The sequence below is a fragment of the Tamandua tetradactyla genome, chromosome 4 (genome assembly GCF_023851605.1).
Source record: "Tamandua tetradactyla isolate mTamTet1 chromosome 4, mTamTet1.pri, whole genome shotgun sequence".
Taxonomy (NCBI): Eukaryota; Metazoa; Chordata; class Mammalia; order Pilosa; family Myrmecophagidae; genus Tamandua; species Tamandua tetradactyla.
The window spans coordinates 742,293-766,464 of record NC_135330.1 but is presented as its reverse complement, the minus strand read 5'-3'; the positions used below and the strand labels follow the sequence as shown (position 1 = coordinate 766,464).

The 24,172-nt window shown below is 54.9% G+C and overlaps 2 protein-coding genes across 2 annotated transcripts in view; both read right to left on the bottom strand.

Annotated features, from left to right (window-relative positions):
- Positions 1 to 244: 244 nt before the first annotated feature.
- On the bottom strand, positions 245 to 15,362 carry BCL9 (BCL9 transcription coactivator). The gene is made up of 7 exons (XM_077155894.1): positions 15,254 to 15,362; positions 13,998 to 14,314; positions 12,706 to 12,895; positions 11,642 to 11,738; positions 6,732 to 8,958; positions 5,336 to 5,596; positions 245 to 2,319 (listed from the first exon to the last, which is right to left on the bottom strand). The coding sequence occupies exons 1-7, from the start codon at positions 15,304 to 15,306 to the stop codon at positions 1,223 to 1,225; spliced, it is 4,242 nt and encodes a 1,413-aa protein (XP_077012009.1). The 5' UTR covers positions 15,307 to 15,362; the 3' UTR covers positions 245 to 1,222.
- The window catches only part of LOC143679692 (uncharacterized), a 78,635-nt gene continuing 69,810 nt past the window's right edge, over positions 15,348 to 24,172 (bottom strand). The window contains 2 exon segments of the mRNA XM_077155895.1: positions 15,348 to 15,406; positions 15,409 to 15,565. Coding sequence (XP_077012010.1) covers positions 15,348 to 15,406; positions 15,409 to 15,565 — 216 coding nt within the window.

Sequence of the window (24,172 nt, the reverse complement as noted above, 5' to 3'; positions counted from 1 at the left end):
GCCAGGTTCAGCAAAAGGCTGCCCTGCCCACAAGCAGGAAGGTGACTGAGATCTGAACAGGACACACCTACCTGGGCTCAGCAGCACGGAATGTGCGCCCCTGCAGCCTTAAACACTCAGGTTTTACACACTCGAACGTCTGCCCTTGTCAACCGGCTCCTGTACAAACTGCTGAGCTCACACGGCGTCCAACGTGCTCAGTACTAGACAGACAGGATCCAAACGAACAAACATGGCAGTTCAATTTTGTAAGAAACAATATATTTTATTTTTCTGACACCACAGCTCTGGCGAGTGGTTTTGTACCAAATTTAATGGAGTTTACACAGAACGTTTTACTGTGGGGGGAGGAGACGGGAAGGGGCCGCAAAATGAAAAAAAATTCTGGATAGCTTTTAGCATCTGTTCCACTCCCACATTCATAAAATTCACTTGGGAAGTTCTAATAAAAGGAGGAAACAAGGGTGGGGCGGCACGCTGGGGGAGGGAGATGAGAGGGAAGAAGTCAGCAGCGGCTGCCCGAGGACAGAGCTGCTGGGCGCAGGGGAGGCCACCCGACCTCTGCTTCCCCAGAGCAGCCCCGGGCATCGCAGCTGCCGCCGGAAGGTGGGCAGGGTGCGCAGAGGGGACACGGAGCCGAGATGGGGCGGCCGAGGACGGGGACACGTGAGGGGCTTTAGACGGGGACAGACGGCACTGAAGTCGCCGCAACGGAAAAGCCAATGCCGTAAGCTTCGTTATTTTTAAAAAGAAAATGTCCCCCTCCCCTCCCTCGCTGAACTTCGTTCCTCTTTTTTTTGTGCTTTTCATGAATACTCTGTTCTGAGGTCGTGGTTGATTTCTCCGTACACTGGAGCTGCGAGGAGGCAGTCGGCAGGTCTGAAGGGGGGTCCCCACCTGCCACCGACAGCCCAGCGCCCCGCTGTCCTGCCCAGAGACTTCGGTCTCGTCTGACCCTCTAGAGTGCAGCACACGCGGGATGTACCCGGTCGGCCATCAGGAGCAGAGGCGGCCCTGGGAGGCGCTGGTCCCGGGAACACGCACACAGGGGCCGGGGCCGGGCTCGGCCAGGCGGGTACCCAAGTCCACAAAAATAATCTTTAAAAAATAAATCTTAAAAAAACACACCTGCTGATGAACTGAGCGCATTTTCAGGTAAGTCCGGCCATCTGGTGCCCCTAGCGCAGGCCCCTGCCCCATTCCCGTGGCGGCCTGGCCCAGCTCAGAACATCATCCCGCCGGGGTTGCCAGGGCCCTGGCCGAAGCCCGCCATGCCCAGCTCGGCAGCGGCGCCACGGGGCCTCAGCTGCGGGGGCAGCACCAAGCCCTGTGGCCCCCCCACGCCTTGCATGGCCATCACCATGCCCGGCGAGCCCACGGGCCCAGGGTGTGGGTAGAGGCCGCCAGGCCCCCGGTCCTTGCCGGGCATCATTCCCACAGCGGCCGCGGGGCCGCTCAGCAGGCCGGGCTGGCCGGGCAGCGTGGCCTGGGCGGGCGGCAGCAGGCGGTGGTGCGGGCCCATCACGCCCGGCTGCAGGAAGGCTGGCGGCCGCAGCGGGCTGTGGCCGGGCACGGCCGCGGCCGGGCCGAGGGGCATGTCGGCTGCCCCCACGGGGCCCCCCATGCCCGGTACGGCCAGCCCCATCCGGGGGCCCTGCTCCCCCATCAGGCCCTGCACGTGTGGGAAGCCGGGCCCGGGCGGTGGCTTGCGGCCGGGGCCCTCGCCCCGAGGGAAGTACTGCAGCGTCTGGCTCGGCTTCTCGGCCGGGATGATGCGGGACAGGTCGAACTCGGGGATGCCGGCAGCGCCTGGCCGCACGACCTCCTGCAGGTCGGGGTCTGCGAACACGGAAGGCATGCTGCCCCCCAGGACAGCGAAGGGCTCGGGCCCCCCCGGGCCGCCCGGCTTGCAAAGGGCCGCGTCCGCTGAGCCCTGCGGCAGGCTGCCAGGCCGGCCCAGGGGCCCGTCCCCCGGGAAGCCCAGGCTACCCGGGAAGCCACCCTGCCCCGTGCCGGGGCCGTTGTGCGGGAACTGTAGCTGCTGCGGCGGGGACTGCACGGGGGGGAAGCCCTGGGGGAAGCCCATCCGTCCCGGAGGCACCAGCGGGGGTTCCTGGCCGTGCCCCATCATGGGGTTGTGGGCCATTAAACCAGGCCCCATGGGGACCCCGTGAGGGATGCTGGGTCCCATGGCGCTCGGAGAGGGCATCTGGCTGGGGTGAGACAGCGGCTGGGCCAGTCCCACGGGGCTGAGGGTTGGCATCGGAGCCACGGGGTTCGGACCTGACATTCGAGGGTTCTGTGCATTAATGCCCATTCCTAGAAAGTAAAGACATCAAAGGCGTCAGCTTAACCAAAAGCAACTCGGAAAAACTGTAAGTTAAATTAACAAAAAAATTACCATGCGTCTAATGTGTATGCGGCTGTGTGCTGGGAAAACAAAACACACAGTCCTGCCCTCGGAAAGAGACTACAACACGCTGGGGACACGCAAACCGATGCCCACAAGACAACACGGATGGAGCATAGTACACTGTGTGACACAGGACCGTGCAGAAGGAAGCTAGGGAAAACTCTCTTCTGTGAAAACTTACAAATTCTTCTCTGGAGACAGTCGAATAGAGAAGAAAACAATTTGCTTGAATGACTTAAGTACAGTCTTTTTAGAGAAAGGATTAGTTAGTCTTACAATTCCAAGAATCAGAAATAATAACAATAAAACCAAAGAGACCTTTTTGTTTTCAATTGACATTTGGTCTTTTCCCTGTAAAGAAAGCATTTAAAACCCTGGGGTTGTACGAAATGTTAAAGAAACGGTATCCTCCGATGGAAGATGAAAGCACACAGGTTCTACTACCATCTCCGGGACATCTGACCCCTCAGCACATCCGAGGGATTCGCACTGAACGTGGTGGCGAAGGAGCCTGCGTGGTCTGCAGAGCGTGTCCTGACCCGGTTAATGAGGTGACTGACAGGTAAGCAGCACCCCTAACAACCGGAGCGGAGCTGGAGACGGATACCTGTGCCTGCAAAGCCACGGCCTCTTCGCCGGTAACTTCCACCTCCCAAGACCATTTCCTCCTGGTGAGGCTTAGGGAGCAAAGGGTGGGGAGCACAGAATGAGCAGGGAGGGAAGGGATTTTAGTCTCCCTCGAGGACTAAAGAAAGAGCCTCTCCAGGAAACGGGGCTTTCTGATCTCTGAAATCCTACGGATGCTTAGGGCTTGAGGCTGCTTTCCAGGAAGACTCAACAGGCATTCCCATCAGCATATTAGAAGGAGCTGCTTCCAGTATTGCTCCAGATGGACAAACACGACAGAAATAAAAATGAAGCATCATTCAGGCACTGTTAGGGAACCTGCTTTCTTCTAAACAAATATTTAATAATCAAGCTACTTAAAAATTGTATCTTCTTCTAGCCAAGACACTTCAATTCCACTGACAGTAACTGAGGTTTGGTGCATTCAGATGACCCCTCCCGACACACTGACCTTCCCCGGCTGGAGATGAATCAGGTCTACTAAGGCCAAAGCTACGGAGAAGACACTTCAGAGGTCTCTGTCCTGCCCAGCGCTGAGCCCCGCAGCCAGGATTCCTGATGCCTGACCTGGAGCCTGACCTGGAGCCTGACCCGGGGTCTGACCTGGAGCCTGAACTGGAACCTGACCTGTCACCTGACCTGGTGTCTGACCTGTCACCTAACCCGGTGCCTGACCTGGTGTCTGACCTGGAGCCTGACCCAGGGTCTGACCTGGAGCCTGACCTGGAACCTGACCCGGTGCCTGACCTGGTGTCTGACCTGGAGCCTGACCCGGTGCCTGACCTGGTGTCTGACCTGGAGCCTGACCTGTCACCTGACCCGGTGCCTGACCTGGTGTCTGACCTGGAGCCTGACCCGGTGCCTGACCTGGTGTCTGACCTGGAACCTGACCTGGAGCCTGACCTGTCACCTAACCCGGTGCCTGACCTGGGGTCTGACCTGGAGCCTGACCTGTCACCTAACCCGGTGCCTGACCTGGTGTCTAACCTGGTGCCTGACCTGGAGCCTGACCTGGAGCCTGACCTGGAGCCTGACCTGGGGTCTGACCTGGAGCCTGACCCGGGGTCTGACCTGGAGCCTGAACTGGAACCTGACCTGTCACCTGACCTGGAGCCTGACCCAGGGTCTGACCTGGAGCCTGACATGGAATCTGACCTGGAACCTGACCTGTCTCCTGACCTGGAGCCTGACCTGGCATCTGACCTGGAGTCTGACCTGGAGCCTGAACTACAACGTGACCTGGTGCCTGACCTGGTGCCCGACCTGGGGTCTGACCCGGGGTCTGACCTGGAGCCTGACCTGGAGCCTGAACTACAACGTGACCTGGTGCCTGACCTGGAGCCTGACCTGGTGCCTGACCTGGGGTCTGACCTGGTGACTGATCTGGAGTCTGATCTGGTGTGTGACCTGTCACCTGACCCGGAATCTGACCCGGTGTCTGACCTGGAGCCTTAACTACAACATGACCTGGAGCCTGACCCGGTGCCTGACCTGGAGCCTGACCCGGTGCCTGACCTGGGGTCTGACCTGGGGTCTGACCTGGAGCCTGACCCGGTGCCTGACCTGGGGTCTGACCTGGGGTCTGACCTGGAGCCTGACCTGGTGCCTGACCTGGGGTCTGACCTGGAGCCTGACCTGGAACCTGAACTACAACGTGACCTGGTGCCTGACCTGGAGCCTGACCTGGGGTCTGACCTGGAGCCTGACCTGGAGCCGGACCTGGAGCCTGACCTGGAGCCTGACCCGGGGTCTGACCTGGAACCTGACACGGAATCTGACCTGGTGCCTGACCTGTCACCTGACCTGGCATCTGACCTGTCACCTGACCCGGTGTCTGACCTGGAGCCTTAACTACAACGTGACCTGGTGCCTGACCTGGAGCCTGACCTGGTGCCTGACCTGGGGTCTGACCTGGAACCTGACCCGGTGCCTGACCTGTCACCTGACCCGGTGCCTGACCTGGTGTCTGACCCGGTGCCTGACCTGGGGTCTGACCTGGAACCTGACCCGGTGCCTGACCTGTCACCTGACCCGGTGCCTGACCTGGTGTCTGACCCGGTGCCTGACCTGTCACCTGACCCAGTGCCTGACCTGGTGTCTGATCTGGAGCCTGACCCGGGGTCTGACCTGGTGCCTGACCTGGTGTCTGACCCGGGGTCTGACCTGGTGCCTGACCTGGGGTCTGACCTGGAACCTGACCTGGCATCTGACCTGGCATCTGACCTGTCGCCTGACTCGGCGTCTGACCTGTCACCTGTCTTGGTGTCTGTCCTGTCACCTGACCCGGCGTCTTACCTGGCATGTTGGTCATCGACGGCAGGTTGGGGGAACGGGCGGGAGGGGAGTCGTCGTCAGAGCTGGCCACAGTCTTGATGGCGTCGTGGTACAGGGGGGTGGAGCTGGGCATCGCGAACTTGGACATGCGTGACATCATGATGGAGAGCGGGTTCTGGGAGAGGGTCGGCTCGGGGGGCACGGGGTAAGGCGTGCTGGAGGGCAGGGCTCCGGGGAGGCTCACAGAGGCGGGCTGGCTGGCTGCGGGGGGTGGGGGGCCGCCTAGAAGAAAGCAAAATAGAACAAGACTGGGAGGGAATTCGATTCCGCCAGAGGGCTGGCGGGCCCTGTGATGACGACAGAGCATGGTCAGGAACGAGAGGCGGACAGGACGGGGCCGCCCGCCCCGGGAGGATGCGTCGCTGTCCCGCCAGGCTGTGTGTGCAGCGGCCGACGATGGCGCGGCATGGAGCTGAAGAGCATAAAGAGGTGTGAGAAACGGGAGTCCAGGCTTGGGAAAAACTTGGTTTCCAGAGGGCCATTTCACACATGGGCATGTGAAATAAACGGATCTCTTTCCCTTTTCAATCACAATTTAGGATTTGACTCAGATATTAGTGTGCCGTGCAGCCGGGCTAGCCACCCAAGGTCGGTGAGCTCACCTCACAAGCACGCTTCACACCCTGATTCATTTCCACAACCGGGAATGAACCAGAAGGGCTGGGGGGGCGACGTCACTGCGCCGCACCAGTGGCCGCTGCCCAGCACTGGGGGACACGCCAGCTTGGCGGCATCGATCCGTCTAATCCTGGTTCCTCCTCGAGGGCAGGTACACGGATGGCCCTGTCACCCCTCAGAGCCCATCTCCCACTGGTCACCTCCGGCTTCATTCACAAAACCACCTCCCCCAGCGAGAGCCCCTCCTGGAGGAAAACACTGAAAGTTGTGCCCATGTGTGGGAACGGTAGGCTCCCGAGAAGGCTCCGGTAACTGTTTCTAGGACCAACAGTTACTCATGAGACCTGTGCAAGTTTCTCAGCAGTTTCCCCTCGTTTTTTGCTAAGGGTCGTACGCAGAAGCTTTTGACACAGGGCACTGCCTTTAGGGGAGCGGGTCTAGTACTTAAAGACGACCCATTTCCCCAACTACCGTGACATCCTGCTGCATCAAACCATCCCACCCACAACTGCAAATGACTCCATGAACGAACACACTTTCCCTTTTCTCTCCTTTCGGCGGCCCCTGGGACATACAGGTTGTGGGCGAGGGACCCATATTGCTAGATGTATTAATTATACCCCCGTGTCACAAATACATCCACCTTGGCTGAGACCACCCCTCCAGTCAGAGTCAAGTTAGGCCGCTGGTTTTCTTAAGAGAACTAATTAGGCTAATACGAGGCGCGAAGCATACAGACCTGACTCTACGCTCGCCAGCATGGCTGGGGAGGCCATGGTGAGGGGTGCTTTGTGGTTTGGAGGGATGCCGGGACTCTGGAGGGGCGGTTTCGGAGAGGAGGTCCACCCGGGAGACGGGGCAGGAAGCGACGGAGACTTGAGGTGCACAGGTGAGGCAGCAGCAGACCCCAAGACAGGTGGGGACTTAATGGAAGCAGCAGCAGCTGGGCCCGCCAGCATGCCTGCCAGCTGCGACGGAGTCTGGGGGGACTTGAGGTTCCCCGAAGGCGAGCCCAGCATGGGCGACTGGACTTGGCGCATCGTGGGTGATTTCAGAGGGTTGACGCCTGGGGAGTGCCCCTGGCTGCCGGCCACTGATACGTCCAATGGCTTCCGACCCAGGCCGCGCTGGACAGAAGGAGCCGTGCTGAGACTCGTGGGGTTGCTGGAGGGGTTGAGAGGTAGTGGTGGCACGTGGCAGAGTCGGCTGCTAGTCCTCTGCTCGGAGCCCAGTGGCTCTCGGAGACTCCGCAGGCCGCTGCTGCTGCCTGGGCCCTGCGCCATGGCCAGGAAGGGCCTGGGGCCCAGGCCGTAGTCCGGCTGCAGCTGCTCGCCAAAGGGCAGGGGCAGCATCTTGTGCTGCGCGGGCAGCATGTCGGGGCCGCCCGGCCGCAGCTTCAGCACGTCCTCAGGGCCGGCCGCAGCCTCCCTCAGCTTCTGAGGCATCAGCTGGGAGCCGGGTGCCATGCTCACGCTGACACTGGCCTCTCCCTTCACGCCTCCAGGAAGCATCCCGAACTCGAGCTCCCGGCCTGGGCCCACCTGCGGGGGCATTCCTTTAGGGAAGTCGCCCCTGGTGGGACTCAGGGGGCCCTCAACTGGAATTCGAGGGAAAATGGGATTGCTCCCCGGTTCCAGGTGCCGCTGGGAAGCTGGGAGCAGCCTGTTCACGTCCAGGCCGGGCCGGACGCCGTCCACGCTCATGGCCAGCGGCTTCTCCGCCAGCTGCTGCTGGAACAGCTCTTCAGACAAGCCCTGGGGGTTCGGGAAGCGTTCCCCTCGGCCAGGGCCGCTGAAGATGCCCTGGCCAGGGGCGAAGTTCCGACCATCTGGGATTTTTGGCACATCGTCTGGCCAACTGACCCCAGAGAGCCCTGGCCTGGCTGCTGCGTTGGAGACTCCGGGCCCCTCCATTTCGGAGTTTATCATCCCTGCGAAGCCAGGGAGGCGGAGCTGGGCCCCCGGCATGCTGGGGTGGGGGGCCATGCCCCTCGGGGGCAGGGAGGGCTGCATGACCCCATCGGGGAACGGCTCTGCAGCTCCAGGCCCCCAGCCCTCACTCGGGGTCATCTGGTAGGGAGGGGGGGGCGCGCGGACCACCCCCCGGGGCCCGTGCTGGTGGCCCAGCGCGTCCTGGAGGGAGCACTGCTGCACGGCCGCGTGCTCCTGCTTCCTCCTCTTCTCCTCGTAGAACTCCTGCTGCAGCTTCAGCCAGGCCATCTGCTCGGGGGTCATGTGATCCAGGGGGTCGGGCCCCAGGGGCCCAGGCTGGGGGTTCATGGGGGGTGGAGCCATCTCATCTGGAGAAAAGGGGACATCCCGATGTCCTTGAGGGCCAAACGCGGCACCCACCTCCGTCCGGGGCCCGGGGCCCTTCCCCAGGCTTTGGGACTGAGCCATCATGGCCTGTATCGGCCCCTCTGCTTTCTTCTGAGGTCCATCAAGGACCCCCGTGTTCTGCTGGGGTCCCCCACTCTGTCCTCCTGCGAATTCTTTCTCATCGGGGAAAAGCATGCGCTGGATGTCTCTGAGCGTCTGCAGGGACCGTTCTCGGTGCTCCAGCTGCTCCTGAGACAGCCCGTCGGGGTTCTCCCCCAGTGCGGGGGGCTCGGCACCGGCCGCTGGTGGAGGCGGGGGGGCTTTGGGGTCCGCTGCAGAGCTGCCGCTCCCCTGGGGGACAGGGGTGCCTGCCCGGTGGCTGGGCGTCGAGCCTGGCGCAGTGCCGTCCGGGGGCAGTGGGGTGGAGCTGGCAGGGCTGTCCCCAGGGGGGGTCAGCTTGCTGTCCACACCAGGGCTCTCACGGTCCAGGGGCCGGGGGGCCGCGGCAGGCTTGGCTGCTGGTGCCGGGGCGGGTGGGGTGGGCTGCAGCCTGGCGCTCTGGGAAGAGCCCTGGTCCTGGCTGGCGGGAGCTGCGGGTTGCTGCGGGAGGGTCTTCGGCTCGTTCCGAAGGGCAGATAACTGCGTGCTCTGGAGAGAGAAGAAAGTTTACAGAGGCATCGGTAAACCGAGGAGACGGGCAATGAAAAGAGCGCGGTGGCACCTGCCATGGAAACTGCTCACGGACCATCTCACTTCGGACAAGGAGATATTCTGAGCGTTTCTTTTTTAAACCCTACTGTCAAACGCATGGTCTTTCTCTTGCTGAAGATTAGGTTTCAGTAACTTTTTAAGCAAGCCAGGGAGACCCACTCTGCCAGCGTGAATACATTGGAGTATTTCGAGGAACGGATTTGACGTCACATGTCTACTCTGTGTTTCTGATTCAGAGAGAGATTAGTTTCTCGGTAAGTGGGAGGCTGTACCTAGCACCTTCCTCTTTTCCCTGAAAGTACAACTGGGTGTGCGGACTCCCCATTGTCAATCAGAAGTTCTGATGTTTCGACTGAAGGAAAGCGTACCTGTCACTCACTCACAGCGCTGCACTAAGCCAGAGGCAGCGGCAGTGGTTTCAGCGTCTCCTCTGGCGTGGCGACTACTAAATGCGCCTCTCCCTGCGTTTCCAGAGGCCTGGCATCTCTCGTTTCTGCTTTCAGTCTGTGATCACTGATTCCATATTTGATAAGAATTTGTACATTACCTGTAGTGAGATAATCTGCAGGCAGGAAGCACTGTGGAGAAATCTGAGGCTGCCTAGCTCAGCGTCTCATGATCGGTGCTGCCCCTCGCCAGCTGCCTGCCCGTGCTACAGGCGGGGTGGCCGCCCGGCTGGGACTCCCTAAGCACCACCCACACCAAGTCCTGGCAGAAGCACCCACAACAGGCGGCAGGGGCAGCGTCAGCACTGGGACAGCGGCCCGCGTGCTTGGGGCCTTAGGGCCGCGTCTACGAACCACACTCGCTGAATCCAGCGTGCACTGCCTGCCCTGACGGCCCTTTCCTGCCTCTCGCCTGCTCTCTGGAATGTTCACCTGCGCACAACGCTGGGCACCAAGCACTATGGGCAGCTCTGCAGATGAGCACCTATGATGCACACGTCCAAAGACGTGCCTTGAGCGTTCACCTCCCGTGAGTGTGTGCAGGCACACTTTCCATGGGGGGGCCGGGCATTTACACCTGGACACAGACGTGTGTGGGAAATGCGGGCTGGGCCCGGCGGCACCGTCTGGTCAGAACCCGTGGCCAGCTCCCCACGGCAGAGAGCAGGGCTCCTTCACCTTGCGTCCAGTGACAGCTCGAGTTTGACTTTCCTGGCCAGATTTTGTTTGTTTGTTGGGGGTGAACCCTAATTTCATATAAAGTAACCATGACAGAAGAAACAGCTTGGCACAAGTCTTTTTATTTTAAATTTGGCACAAAAGTTATTTCATTATTCCTAATTCTCTTATTACCTCCATATCTGGTTTCATTTTAGCACCAGAGAAGGTGGAGATGATAGCTGTGTTCAGAACCGTTATTAAATCAATATAATGCCTGTTTCACCTGCACACACCTTGTGTACTCCAGGAGAAAGATACGTACGTTTTATACATATATATAAATATATATACACACGCGTGCACATGCGCATATACACATGCCCATACGCACGCGCACACGCACACACACACATGCCCACACGTGTGCACACCCACATGCACGCACACGCGCATGTGCACACACACACACACACATCCTCTCCCCTGAAGGAGCACAGACGTGTGAGGGTGTGACGTCCGGCCCCACACACCACACAGGGTGAGATGTCTTTGATACAAAAATAGACAAGATGCCACTCTTTTATCTTGAATTGTTACTTAGATTATTTACTGTCATTAGCTTTTTCTGAGCTTAAAACTCATCTCCTGTATTAGATTTTAAGGTCCTCGAGGTAGTGTGTCCTGAAGCTCTCCGTGCCCTCCACAGCACTCAGCACATTGCCCTGACAATGCTAAAAACGCAAGAAATATCTTTTGGTTCAATTTGGTAAAAAGCTACATGTATTAAGACAATTGTGGCGGGCCGCGGTGGCTCAGCGGGCAAGAGTGCTTGCCTGCTGTGCCGGAGGACCCCGGTTCGATTCCCGGCCCCAGCCCATGTAAAAAACAAACAAACAAACAAAATATAATAAAACAAGAAAATGTTTAAAAATGTTTCCCTTTAAAAAAAAAAAAAAAAAAAAAAAAAAAGACAATTGTGTGTGCTTTCTAATATAATTTACAATTGGTGCTTATGTTCCAGAAGGTAAACAGGCAAATGTTCTTAAGAATTTTGGAGCTATCAAGCAATGTGAAAGCATGGCCCTCTTACTTTGGAAGTTACTAAGTGTCTATTCTGGGTTACATTCAAGCACTCTAGTGTTACAGTCTTAGTCGCTGCTTTTTTTCTTTGTTTCTTCAAATAACTTCATGGTGCTTGTTATTTTTTTAAAACGTGTTTGGCACACAGCATTTGAATTTGGATTTTCTTAAAGATGGTTGCATGAATGAAACCCTAAGACACCTGCCTAGCTTCCCTTCTTGTGGCGCCTTCTCTCCCGTGGTAACTCACCAACCTGCACAGTTCAGTAGAACAGGCTGGCACTGTCCTGTGCCCGCCCCGCATGGCCAGCTCTGGTTACCACCCAGGACGTAGCTCGAACCATCAAGGCCAGCTCCCAGACAGGGAATTTGCCAAGTCCCACCTCTGCAGCCACCGCAGAGCCACCAGCCCTTTATTCCACTGCTGGACGTACCAGGGGGGCCGGGCTTCTCTCTGCCTTGCTGGAGACACTCTGGACGTGGAAGGAGACGATTGTGTCCACCTGGCCCGTGAGGACAGCTTCCGCGGCTCTGCGGGCAGGAGGCAGCAGACACTAGCACTGGGCTTTCACCACTGACCACAAATTCAAAGCAATTTAACCCCAAATTGAATGTGTAAGGGAGAAGGAGAGTTATAGAGAATCACCAGAAATGGTAAATAAGAAAAATTCAAGACAGCAAGTTTTCATTATTTATATCTGGACTTATTATTTACAATAAAAATTCTGAAATTAAAGGATAATCATTAGTTTATCCCAAAACAGGCAGAAGCACACACACACCCCCCTAAGATTTACTCCTTCAAAAAGACCTATGCGGTTCATGGTATTATAGAGAAAGAATCCACCCTGAGAAAGGGGACGGAAAACCTCCCACCTAGTGGCAGATTCGGAGCTATCAAGGTTCATTTCCCGGAGTATAAAATCTTAGGTGAAAGTAATGTCAGAAAACAATATATAGGGTATAATCACACCTTTGGTTAAAATTACATACATGTGTATATATATGCACACACACACACATATACACATATGCATTTTTACATAGAGATATTAAAATCCATTGATTTATCCACCTATTAGAAACATATACCAAAATGCTTACAGTGGTTATCCCTGGTAACAGAATTCTATGGATTTTTCTTTCTTTTTAGTTATTTATATTTTTTAATTGTTCTAAAATTGAACACGTATTAAACCTGTGACATTCAAAAAAGTCATAAGTAGGCTGTAGAAAAGTGTGTATTGTGTAATCAATCCCTTTTGTGTTTAAAGGAGAGATATATGCATATTTATATAAGGACAGAAAATTTCTGGAAGGGAAGCCAAGGAAGCGGTTGCCTCTGGGAGCGGGGTTGGAATAAAATACACATTTCATTTCACCTCTCTCTGCACTGCTCACTTTAAACGAGCACACTGTAAGCAGGTAAGACGGGACCAGCCTATAGCAGGACGCGCTCCTGGACAGCCAGCCCGACAGGAAGGCACTGGCCGCTTACCTGTTGGCCATCTCGGTGGAGAAGACGTACACGGCTCTGGCTGCTGCCTTCTGGGCGGGGTGAGGCTCGGGGGCGGTGGTCCGGCCATGGGAGGGGCTGGGGGACCTGGGGGTTGCAGCATTTGATGGGGTCATCGGGTGAGGTGTGTGCTGGGCGTCCTGGGGCTTTATGTGGTCATCGGAATTACATTCTGAAAGAGTGAAAAGACTCATGTCATGGACGAAATAAGAAAACCCCATTCTGCCAGCATTTAAAATGGCATCACAATACAAACCCACCCTGAGAATTTCCAAGGAGGAGGTGCCTGGCTGAGAGGAAACCCTCTCTTCTTGTAAAAATTCAAGCACTTTTCTCCCTAAGTGACTAAGTACAAAGCATTTTTCCTCCAACTCCATGTTTTTCTGAAACTGCGAGGCCTCGGCTTGCGTGCAGACAACACTCCCTCCCAGAAACCGCGCTGGAACCCACTGGGCCTGGCCGGACGACGTCAGAACCTCTGAGGTCCCGCGTTGGCATGTGTCGGGTCCGCGGGAACCGCCCGCACCACGAGCTGTGTCTGCAGCCCCCGCAGATCCTGGCCACCCCGTGCACCGTGCAGACGGCTGCTCCCAGCGCCTGCAGATCCTGGCCACCCCATGCACCGCGCAGACGGCTGCTCCCAGTGCCTAGCACAGAGCTGGCACTCAAACCAGCCTCCCACATGCAGCATAGGAGGGCAGTTTCGTTCCTCGTCTCGGGTGGGGAGCGACACCTCCATTCCTTACAAACAAATTCATGTTCTGGCCTCGTTCGGACATCTGACCCTGGACTTGGAGGTGCCTGACGGATCTGCCCCTCGCTGAACCTCCTGCTCACGCCACGCTGAGACTGGCTGTGACGGAACGGGAGGTGTGGTGAAATGGGGACCAGACGGCTCAGGACCCAAGGCCAGGAGGAACAATCGAGGGAGAAGAGGAGAGGGCGCCAGAAAAACTGCCCCAGCATGGGCCGTCCACACACGGAACCTGAAGCTATGGTCTCCTCCCAAAGCAGAAGCATGGAGGCCAGAAACCTCCCGAGAATGTGGCCAGGCCTGCGCCCTGCCTTAAACCCCACCCCACTTCCACCCTCAAGAACAGACTCCTCCACGGGGTGCTTCCAGGTGTTCTTCAGTCGGCAGAAACGTGAGAAGAAACAGCTCCATTATAAAGAAAGAGCTCCTGAACCGGACACCTCTCCCCGCAGGTCCTGCAGCATGAACCAAACGTCAGAGGACTTCTTCCCTCTGAGACGCACAGACCTTACAGACATACCTTGCACGTCAGAGTCATCATTTGGAGTCCCAGGATCTCTCTGATCAAAGGAGTCGGCGGAAACACTTCGCTCCCTTCTCCCCTTGCCCTTCGCACCACTTCCAGCCCCATTCTTCAGCCCCACACTCCCACCTGGGCCAGGGACTGCTTTGGGGGTGTGGCCCCCACTCTTGGAGTCACAGGGGGATGGCTGGGACTGGCTGGCTGAGCCCCCCTGTTTACCCTGGTTGGAGAATTTGGGATCCAGCTGGGGGTTTCCAGACGGGGACATCACTGCAGGGGGTCGGACCATCACCTCCGGCTTTGACTTAGGGCTACTAAAGAAACAAGAGAAAGGGGCAGTCGGTCAGCACAAGCTGTCACGGGCCGAGGAGGCCCTGAGGGGTGGATGGCCCTCCGCGTTCCCCTCCACTTTTCCCCTCCCCCCGCGGTCCCCTCCACCGTGTGCTGTGCCCTCCCTGCCCCTCCACGTCAATGCCATCAACAGAAGGAAAGAGCAAGCAGAGCGGCTGCCCAGCCTCAGGAACCCTGCAGCCCCAGGGGACCCATCTCTAGGGCTCCTGTCAAGAAAGGACAACGGTTTCTATGTACACAGCGAGAGGACTCTCACTCTCAGACTAGCTCCGCGTAAACAAACAGGCATCGTTCAGATCAAACACTGCCCAGCCCCGGCAGATGACCAGAAGCAGCTGTGTAGGAGCCAGCCGCTTCCCTGCTGGAAAACACACGCACACCCAGGGGAGCGGGAGGGGGTTCCCACCCAGTAACCAGCTGGTCAGGGACCTCTCCAGGACACCGACCCTACCAACGGGCAGTGGTGCACCCAAGGAGATAAACCAGCCCCTGCGGGAGGAAACAATTCTTTTCAGATGTCGCTTGTAATGTGGGAGAGGAAGGCTTTACGGTGCGTCCAGAGGCTGCTATCCCAGGACTCAGCCTCCTCGTCATTCCAGGCCTCAGTTTCCTTGTTTGCCAAGTTTAGCAGACAGCACTGGTTGGCCTTTATGCCCCCAAATGCTTTTTGCTTGCTTTGACGAGGAGCAGGACGTCCAGAGGCAAGGTCCAGGATGTACGGACAAAAGGATAACAAGGGAAAACTCTAACGTAAGCTGATTCTAGCATAGCCTGCTCATCCTCCATCACTAGCCCATGCTCTCTTCCTTTCCTCATTTGGGTCTCGTCTGCGTCTAGCCCAACACTGGCCCTGTGAGCCTTGCCTGTGACCCCAGGGCGGCCGGCGGAGGCCCAAGTCTTACCTCTGTGTGTTTCCTGATGGAGAGTCCCTCACTTTAGGGTTACTGGAATGCATTGACTGAAACGCTGCCGTGCCGTCACAGGCAGGTCTCAGGCTCACCGAGGTCCTTTCGGCCCACAGCAGGCACCGCTGCAGAGGGCAGTGGCGCCGGCCCCTGCTGGCTGGGTGCGCCCCTCAGTGCCGGCCGCCTGGGTGTCTTTTTCCTCTTTGTCTTCCTCGGCTGCAGACGCGGGTCCTTTCCCCTCGCAGCTCCCGCATTCTCTGGGGGTGTGCCTCCTGCCACCAAAGGGAAATCTCGCATCTCCAGGGCACTCTAGAGGGAAAAAGCCACCCAAAAGGTGGGCACTGAAAATGGAGATGTAAAACACTCTCAAAACCAGATCAAGGTGAGAGCACTAATGGCGCCGAGGCAGCAGCTTGGGCACCCGGGTAAGGGCAAGGGCCAGCAGGCTGGGGTGCTGAGGCAGCTGGGGGGACAGAGACCGTTGTACACACCACCCTCGGCCAGGCACCACGGGCCAGGCATCTGAAGCGGATGAGAAAGACATTCTTATCTTTAGCCATATATTGTCTCCTACACTTCTCTACTTCACAAACTTGGGTTTTTCTTTTTTTAGAACAATGCTCTGAAACTACTCAGCACTACAAACCCACAGCTGCTATCGGTTATTGTGCCCCAGTGGCAAACAGCTCTGAAGTGCAGCAAACCAACAACGATTTCGCACATGGAGCAAATTTGTCTACATTACATTCTCAGGACCTCAGGGCAGGGGTGGAAATAAAGGGGGATGCTTCTGAAATCAAATACTGAGCCAATACCAAATACCATTGGTTCTAGCCCTGCTTTCTGTGACACATGGAGGGTGGGGTCGTGTGCCCTCTCTGCCACGACGGGGCTGCGGCACGGGGAGCCTGGGCTGACCCGTGCTTTAGAAGGGACAGGACACCTTTGAAAGCGAAGGCACTTTCTGAACCAATTCGCAAGGCTAATGGGAAACAAAGACCAAGAAAATACCCCAAACCTAGCTGGAGGGAAAAAACGAGAAAGTCCCGCATTTAGAGCCACCCAGAGAAGCCCAGGGAGGCGAAGCTACACTTGAAGTCGCTGCCCCTCCCAGGACAGCCCACATGACCTTATGACCTTCTGGTAGCCACGGTCCCCTTCCCTCGTGCCCCACCCCCACACCCCTGCCCGATGAGGCAGAGGCTCAGGTGCAGGACTCATGTCCAGAGGGTCGAAGGGGCTGGGACGCAGCGCGGCTGGTGCAGCTGACGTGCACTCTGAGACTCGAGAACTGGACTAAAACTGGAAAAGTCGCTTCTGTTCTAAGTTTTGACATCAGGTACGACCACTGTCAAGTGTTCAATATCTATTTTTTTCATTTAGAAAATTGCAATAGTTGCAGCTATTTTTCCTGGAACATTGAAAGGAATTTATGAAAACTCTGAGTATACTCAGTTAAGGTTTTTTTTTTTTCCTTTTTTTAAACAAAGAAACAGGAAAAAGTTCTAGAATGAAATGTTATGGAATGTTTCTATGTGTCAGGAGAGAGCATCCTTAACAACACTCTGGGCTCACTCCCCAACCTCTGACAGCACCTCGGCTCCTTCTCTGCCCTCCGGTCTGGCCCACCTGCCCACTTCTTCAAGGCCACCAGGAGTCCTCCTGGGCGTCCACCTCGCCCTGGGCAGGCCGGTACCACGCAGCTCCTCAGCTCACCCGGGGGGTGGCGGCCTGAGCCCCGCAGGGGTCTGGCCGGGGGCTGCAGGGTCAAGGAGCACCACAGTTGTCCCGTGGGACCAGCGCTGCTGAGCCCCCTTCGTCCAGGGGACCCCACATCCAGGCGGGCGGAGAATGAGCAGATAGACCCTCAACAGGCCCCTCATCCACAGGGCCCCTGGAGCAGCAGCACAAGATGCTGGAGACAAGGGGCCTCCCCCGGCAGCCGCCATGGGCGGTCTGCAGCGTGGGGACAGAGTGGACAGCGTGTGGCAGAGCTCTGGACAGTGCGTGTGAGAGCCACGCTGGCGGCCTGGAGTGCATGGACAGCATGTGGGAGCCCATCGCCAGCCTTGGGGACACGGAGCTGCTGGGCCAGGAGATGCTGGAGCTGCACGCGGAGCCCGGCACACACGGGGCCTCAGGAGGCAGCGTGCAGATGAGACCAACAAGCAGATGACACGGAGAATGGCGCCCTCGCCAAGGGCGTGCGCGAAGGAAGTAGAGCTGGAGACCTGCTGTGTGCAGACGAGGTCCGTGGACTGCAGGCCCAGACCTCGGACACAGCTGCCCCCTGGACGTGACGGACTCACGGCCGAGGTCACATTACAGATCAAGTGCGAGGAGCTGCAGCTGCTGGCTGGGAAGACAGGACGACCTCGGCCGCCCGAGGACAAGGTCTCAGAGGGATGCAGAGCGTCAGCCGGCTGCAAGCTTCCCCGAGGCTGCCCAGGCAGGCGCCGGGCAGTGTGGGGGCTGCCCAGGAAGGACGACAGAGCCAGGGGGCTCTGCTGGAGTCTGCCCTGCACTAGGCCAAGCAGGACATGGCCCGGCTGTGCGGGAGCTGGGGACCGTCCAGCTGACCCTGGACATGGAGATATGCAGGACGGGTCAGCGGCCGGGGTCCAGGGCACAGAGCATGGCTGTTCCCACAAGGAACTCCAGCGGCCACACAGGTCCATGAGTCCCACCTTCGGGGGCCTCCAGCGCCAGCCACAGCCACAGCCACAGCCACAGCCACAGCCGGGGTTCCTCCAGGCCTCAGCTCGGCCAGTTCCTCCTCAGCTGGGCCAGCCCCTCCTCAGCTCCTCCAGCCCCTCCTTGGCCCGGCCGGGCTCTGGCTCCTCCAGCCCCTCCTTGGCCCGGCCGGGCTCTGGCTCCTCCAGCCCCTCCTTGGCCCGGCCGGGCTCTGGACTGGCCCCACCGAGGCTGCGGAACGAGGAAGAATGAGGCCCGCGGGAAGCTGGCGTCCTGCCGAGGTCACTGGCCACTGCGCCGCTCCCAGCCGCGGCTGCCCCAGGGCCCGGGAACACGGAGCTGTGCAGGGAACTGGACACCCGGGCCCTTCCCACCACCTCCCCACCTAGAAGCCACTTCGGTCTCTTCTAAAATAAAGCCTCAGTTGGCTCTGCCAATCCAGCTTAAAAAAAACAAAAAAACAACAAACAGAAAAAAGACATTTTGGACTCGGACTTGATTATATTTCAGGTCGTGGTCTTATGTTCCCACCACCTTTCGCTTTTTGCTGCTCTGATGCTCAGTTCACACCACAGAAATGACTGCAGTTCTCAAGTCTGACTTATATGATCACAAACCATTTCATAACCTCTCGCTAAACGTCGCACTCCCTGGTAAAACAGGAGTGTCACATGGATCTCGTACGGACGAAGCCATCAGAAAACATTTAGCTCGAGAAAAGCGGAGCAGCCCCATCTCTGGAGCCGCGACGCGGCCCTGCCTGCATCACCGTCCTAACACCCGGCCACGCCTCCTGACGGCCCTGCGTGTGCATTCCATGTCCCTACGCAGTTCTGCAAAAGCAGGGTCTGGTCTTAACGTTCTTTAGTTTTTCTCGAATACTCAGCGTGATGTACCGAGAACGTGGTTAGATCACTGTTTATGTACTCAGCTTCTAAGAGGACAAAATGCCCGGCACCTGTGTACAATCTTCTTCCAAAGAAATTCAGAACATATTACATACACCCAATCACCTCATTGATCTGCCAGGCATCTCTAACTAGACGGTAGCAAAGATTATTCTGAAAAATAATGCTGCGAACATAAAACACTTATTTTCAAAGTACTTCTACACAGTTTCTCATTCTTGCAACCCCCCTGAACTTGGCCCACAGGCATCGCAGAGACGGAGCCACGCGCGGCTGCCCCCAGCGCATTCCTCCAGGCCCCTCCCTCCCTTTACTTGACGGGTGGAAAGTCAGCACTGAAAGCTGAATCAAGCAAGCGGGCTCACGTGGTGCCCAGTGCAAAATCCAGATAATTCCACCTCTAATCCAAAGTAACTGCTGAAATAAGTCACCCTGTCTTTAGCCTTTCTGATGGAAATGAAAACAAAACTCAAAAACCTGCTGAGTACAAATAAGGTATCAGTGGCTGAGAGAGTTCAAACAGAGCCGAGAGGCTACTCTGGAGGTCACAAGCTTCAGTTAGACCTTGCTACCTATCATAATTTACCAAACTCCAAACAAAACCATTCCAGCCAATCCTAAAGAACACTAGGGCAATATATAAGATTCCACAAGGGTTCAGGCACTAGAGTAACTTTCCAGAAACCTACAACCTCCAGATGGGTCCCTGGACCAGATAAGTCCTGACACCTAGAGGGCCCAGCCTCTCCAGAACATCAGCTAGTTCCACCTCCCTATCCCATATTAGTGACAGCCCTTTCCAACATGAAAAAGTTAGAATGGGCATAGCCCAAATACACCTAAAAAGTGAGAGAAAGATCAAAGATGATGGTGGAGTTATACAGAGAAGGTAGGTTTAACAATGAACATGATTGGCTGAATCATTAAATTGATACCTCTTTTAGTTTCCAGCATCTTAGAGCAGCTAGAAGTAAAAACCTAAAATTGTGGAATTGTAACCCATACCAAACTCTGAAATCTGTTCTACAACTAAATGTGGTGCTGTGCTTTGAAATTTATTGCTTTTTTGTATATATGCTATTTTTCACAAAAGAGAAAAAAATAGTCGATTGTGATGATAAAAAAATATTTATTCCTTCTAGCCTGCTATGTTCTAGAGCAGCTAGAAGGTAAAATCTGAGGGGACTGTATAGGCCCATGACAAACTCTGGGATGTGTCCTGTAACTACCATTAAAGAGTGCTTTGAAAACTGCTTTTTTCTTTGTTTCATATACATGTTATATCATACAATAAAAAAGTTAAAAAAAAAACCTGTCAGTATCTTCCCCGTATAATTGCAAATAATAAAATCATTAGGCTCTTCAGCTGTTTCATTTGCAGGTTAGTGCTCAACTGTTTACCACTAAGGATTAGAAAAGATCTTCCACAAAACAGTTAATTATAGCCAGATAGACTTTTCCCCCTAATATCACTAAATTTCCTAATTCCCCAGATTTACTTACGCAGTATGCTTCTTTCTCTTCTTACACAATAGATACTTTTATGGCCCATGTGCCAGGCACAGTTCTCGGCGCTGTACACACATATTCACGCACTAACACAGTCGCACAGGCAGACAGGGCTGCTGTCCCTGTCTTAGGGCTGCAGAGGGTCTGGTGGCGTTCCCAGGCCACGGGCTGGGAGGGGCGGAGCTGGCACTCGGCCCAGGTCGTCGTGGCTGCCGGGCCATCAGGGCTGGCCCCGGTGGACCTGGGGGACTCGCTCGAACCACTGCAGCGCTGACACTCGCTTTCCAGCCAGCGCAGTCGCGCGCTGCCCGACGCCCACGCCACGCAACCCACACCGCCCGCGTGACTCTCCTTCTGCCCCCACTGCCTCTCCTCGCTCACCAGGGAGAACAGAACTCACCAGGCAGAAAGACCCACCGCCAGCTCTGCCAACCCATTTTCAGCAGGACCCGTCACCTCTATGATGAAATAGAGACAACAGCCCACTTTGTCCCCAGAGGTCAGTCCCATCGCAGGTGGTCTAGCCCCCCTCGGCCTCGAGAGCCCTTGCTCCCCCCAGACCACCCCCATGACCTGCATCTACCAGCATCTCCTCATCACCTTCAACATGCTCTAATAGGTCCTAGCTTAAAAGGAAACTAAAGCAAAACAAATCAAAACCCTACTCTAGCATTCCGTTCTGTTTCAGAACCGAGTTCCTCCATGGCGTTGACGAGACACACAGCCTTCGCTTCCTCAGGTGCTCTTCATCCTTCAACCATTTAGAACCAACTTCCAACCCCACACCACAGAAAACACTGTTGTCGCTAAGGGTCCCCACGGGCCAATCTCCTAACCTCACCTCAGCCATGGACTTCACCAGCGGATGGCTTCCTCACCTCAGCCATGGACTTCACCAGCGGATGGCTTCCTCTCTGACACTCTCTTTTCTTGGTTTCCAAAGTAGGATGCTTTCTCACTTTTCCTCCTATGTCTCCGGCCACCCCATCTGCACCTCCTCTGTGGCTCCTCCTCTACCTGATCTCTAAAATTCAGAGCTTCTCGGGACTCTAGCCTGGCTCCTCCTTCCTTCCAAGCCAGCATCTGCCAAATTTGCATCTCCTGCTCAGACGCACGCTTGCTCCTCAGACCTGGATGAAAACCGACTGCTGGGCAGTCCTGCAGATGAGCGGAGCAGAATTAAAGATGAAGTCTTGATCTTGTGTGGTTCATCCCCCTCCAGACTTCCACACCTTAGTAATAGCACCTCCAATCACCCAGCTGCTCAGGCCAGGGGCTTGGGGTCGTTCCTGACACCTCTGGCTCTCAACCTCAACCCTCCCAAATTCCAGCTGAGCATTTTTGTTCAATGAATGTTTCTTCTTCAGAGAGGCAGGGTCCGTGAACCCCACCAATGCACATGGAACTTCCCTTTGCACTCTTTCCCTTCAGACGTCTTTCAGGCGATGGAGTGATGTGTTCACCTGCACGACACTCCTCTCTCCCTCCAACTGATACGCTCCACGCAGGAAGGACCAGGCTGGTGCTGCTCTTCCTGTGTCTCCAGCACTTACGACAATGATGGCACATGTGTTTGCTATAAATATCTGTTGACTACAAGCTGACGCTTTCACCAAGTTCATCTTTCTAAACTGGGCATGCTCTCCGGGCTACCACCCCGCAGCAGTCACTCACCTAAACCCCAAGGGTCACAACACGGCACTGCACATCCTGGGGTGACGAGCCAGCACCTCGTTCCCAAAGGCGACCCTCACCTGGATGAGGATAAAGGAAAAATCCTAAATGGATTTAAATGAATATATATACATACATATATATATATATATGTATGTATATATATACACACACACACACACATCATTTTGTTAATGAATATCTTGAGACAAACACATTTCCTATTTATTCTAGTATATCGGTTTAAGAGGAAGTTGTCAGCTATATAAATAGAATCCCAATTATTACAGTGTATATTATCCAATTCTATGGATATTTCAAGGCTGTTGTGGCTTCCCTCCTTCTCAACTGCACATTTATTTTACTAAGGACAAATAACAGTTTCTCTAATTTTTAAATTTCTGGGCATTTAGTAGGGAAAAAACATCACAATTATACCTTTTTAGTATAAAGAATTGAGAGCTGACTCTGAAATTAAAAAAAAGACAAAATCCTAGCTCTGCTTTTGAATCCACAAAGTTATACCGTTCACAGTTCCTCCTTACCCTCAACTACAACTCTACAGCAGATGGGAAGCAATCTGCAAGAATATTTATTTCCATATACTTTTGGGGGGAACTTAGATTGAACAACGTGGTTGGATGACTTTCCTTTATATGAAAGCCTACTATATGCAAAGTGCTGTATTGGACTGAGCAAGATCATTCAAGAAAACACTTAGTACTGATGAAGCAGAACACACGCCAACATCAGTAATCCTCGCAAGTTAGAATTATGACCCAAGCCTTCCCTTCTGCCTAGAATTTACAGTTTTAAAAATGCAAGGGAGAACTAAGTTTCAGATTGTTTCAGGGCAAAATTATTTGGGCACCTTTTCTTTTTTTTTTCATGGGCAGGCATCGGGAATTGAACCCGGGTCTCCGGTATAGCAGGTGAGAACTCTTCCACTGAGCCACCGTCGCACTGCCCAGAAACTTTTAAAAGATTTTATAGGGTTGCCACAAAGCTGCAACAAAAGTCACAAACTCAATCTGACTAGGCTCAGAATTACTGTACAATTCAAATTTTAACTCTTCCAGCCTCCTCCTCTGGCTTACTGCTCTGAGAAGTCAAGTTTATTACAACTACGTCATGTTTAACAAACTTCATTTCTGTGCTCTGACCACTGCTCCATAAAAGGCGTAGTATCAACCCCAGAACAAGGCCAAAAGACTCAAGATTCCATTCCCAGTTATCCTTAACTCCTGGCACACTGAGCACTAAAAGGCTCCTCTCAGAAAAATACATGATAGGAAGAACCAATCTTTCCTCAACATGGGAAAAAAGAAAAACATATAATAGGCATCTACAGAAAACCTTGGTCTAGATGAAATATTAATGTTTTTGTATTGATGGGGTAAAAATGCATCTATCATCCTTCAGCGCTAATGTACTCTAAACAAGCAAACAAAACCTTCTGTTAAACTAAAGAATTTTGACACAATTTAAGCTTTCAAAAATGAGTTGACTATCATCATTTGAAAGACGGCTGGCCACAGTAAAATTCTGCGTGAACGTCCCTTCTCTGTGAAACTCTCCTTGGTTCCCAGCTCTCCCTGTGAGCACCCTCTGTGGTCCCGCAGCTCTAATTCACAACACTGCCGTAGCACGCATGGAACCGTCTCCAGGTTCGGCGTAGACAGGGACTCGCGGGGACCAGGGCTTGTCCACTCAACACTGTGCACCGGACACCCAAAAGAACTCAGTAAATGCTGGTTGGTCCACATATTATAATACGCTTGGGGCTTGTGTACTGCCATACTTAACCTCACATTAACACAACCCAACGATGACACGATAAATACCTGCGTGGACTTTTCCCCACCTGCCTCTCTCCTGAGCTATGAGGAGTGACAAGGGAAGCCCCGGCTCACAGCAAGTGCACCGAGAGGTTTGCTGTGCATGTAACTTGATGATCTTGCTTTGGGAATGGACAGAATAGTGAGCAAATGTCATTTTAATGTGCAAGAGACCTTATAAAAGGTCTGGGTTAAAAAAAAGAACCCAATATAATCAGATCGAATCACAGAAGCTATGTGTTATCATGAAGTTCTTCACCTTTCAGGATGCCCGCTGCGTTCTCTCTCGTACA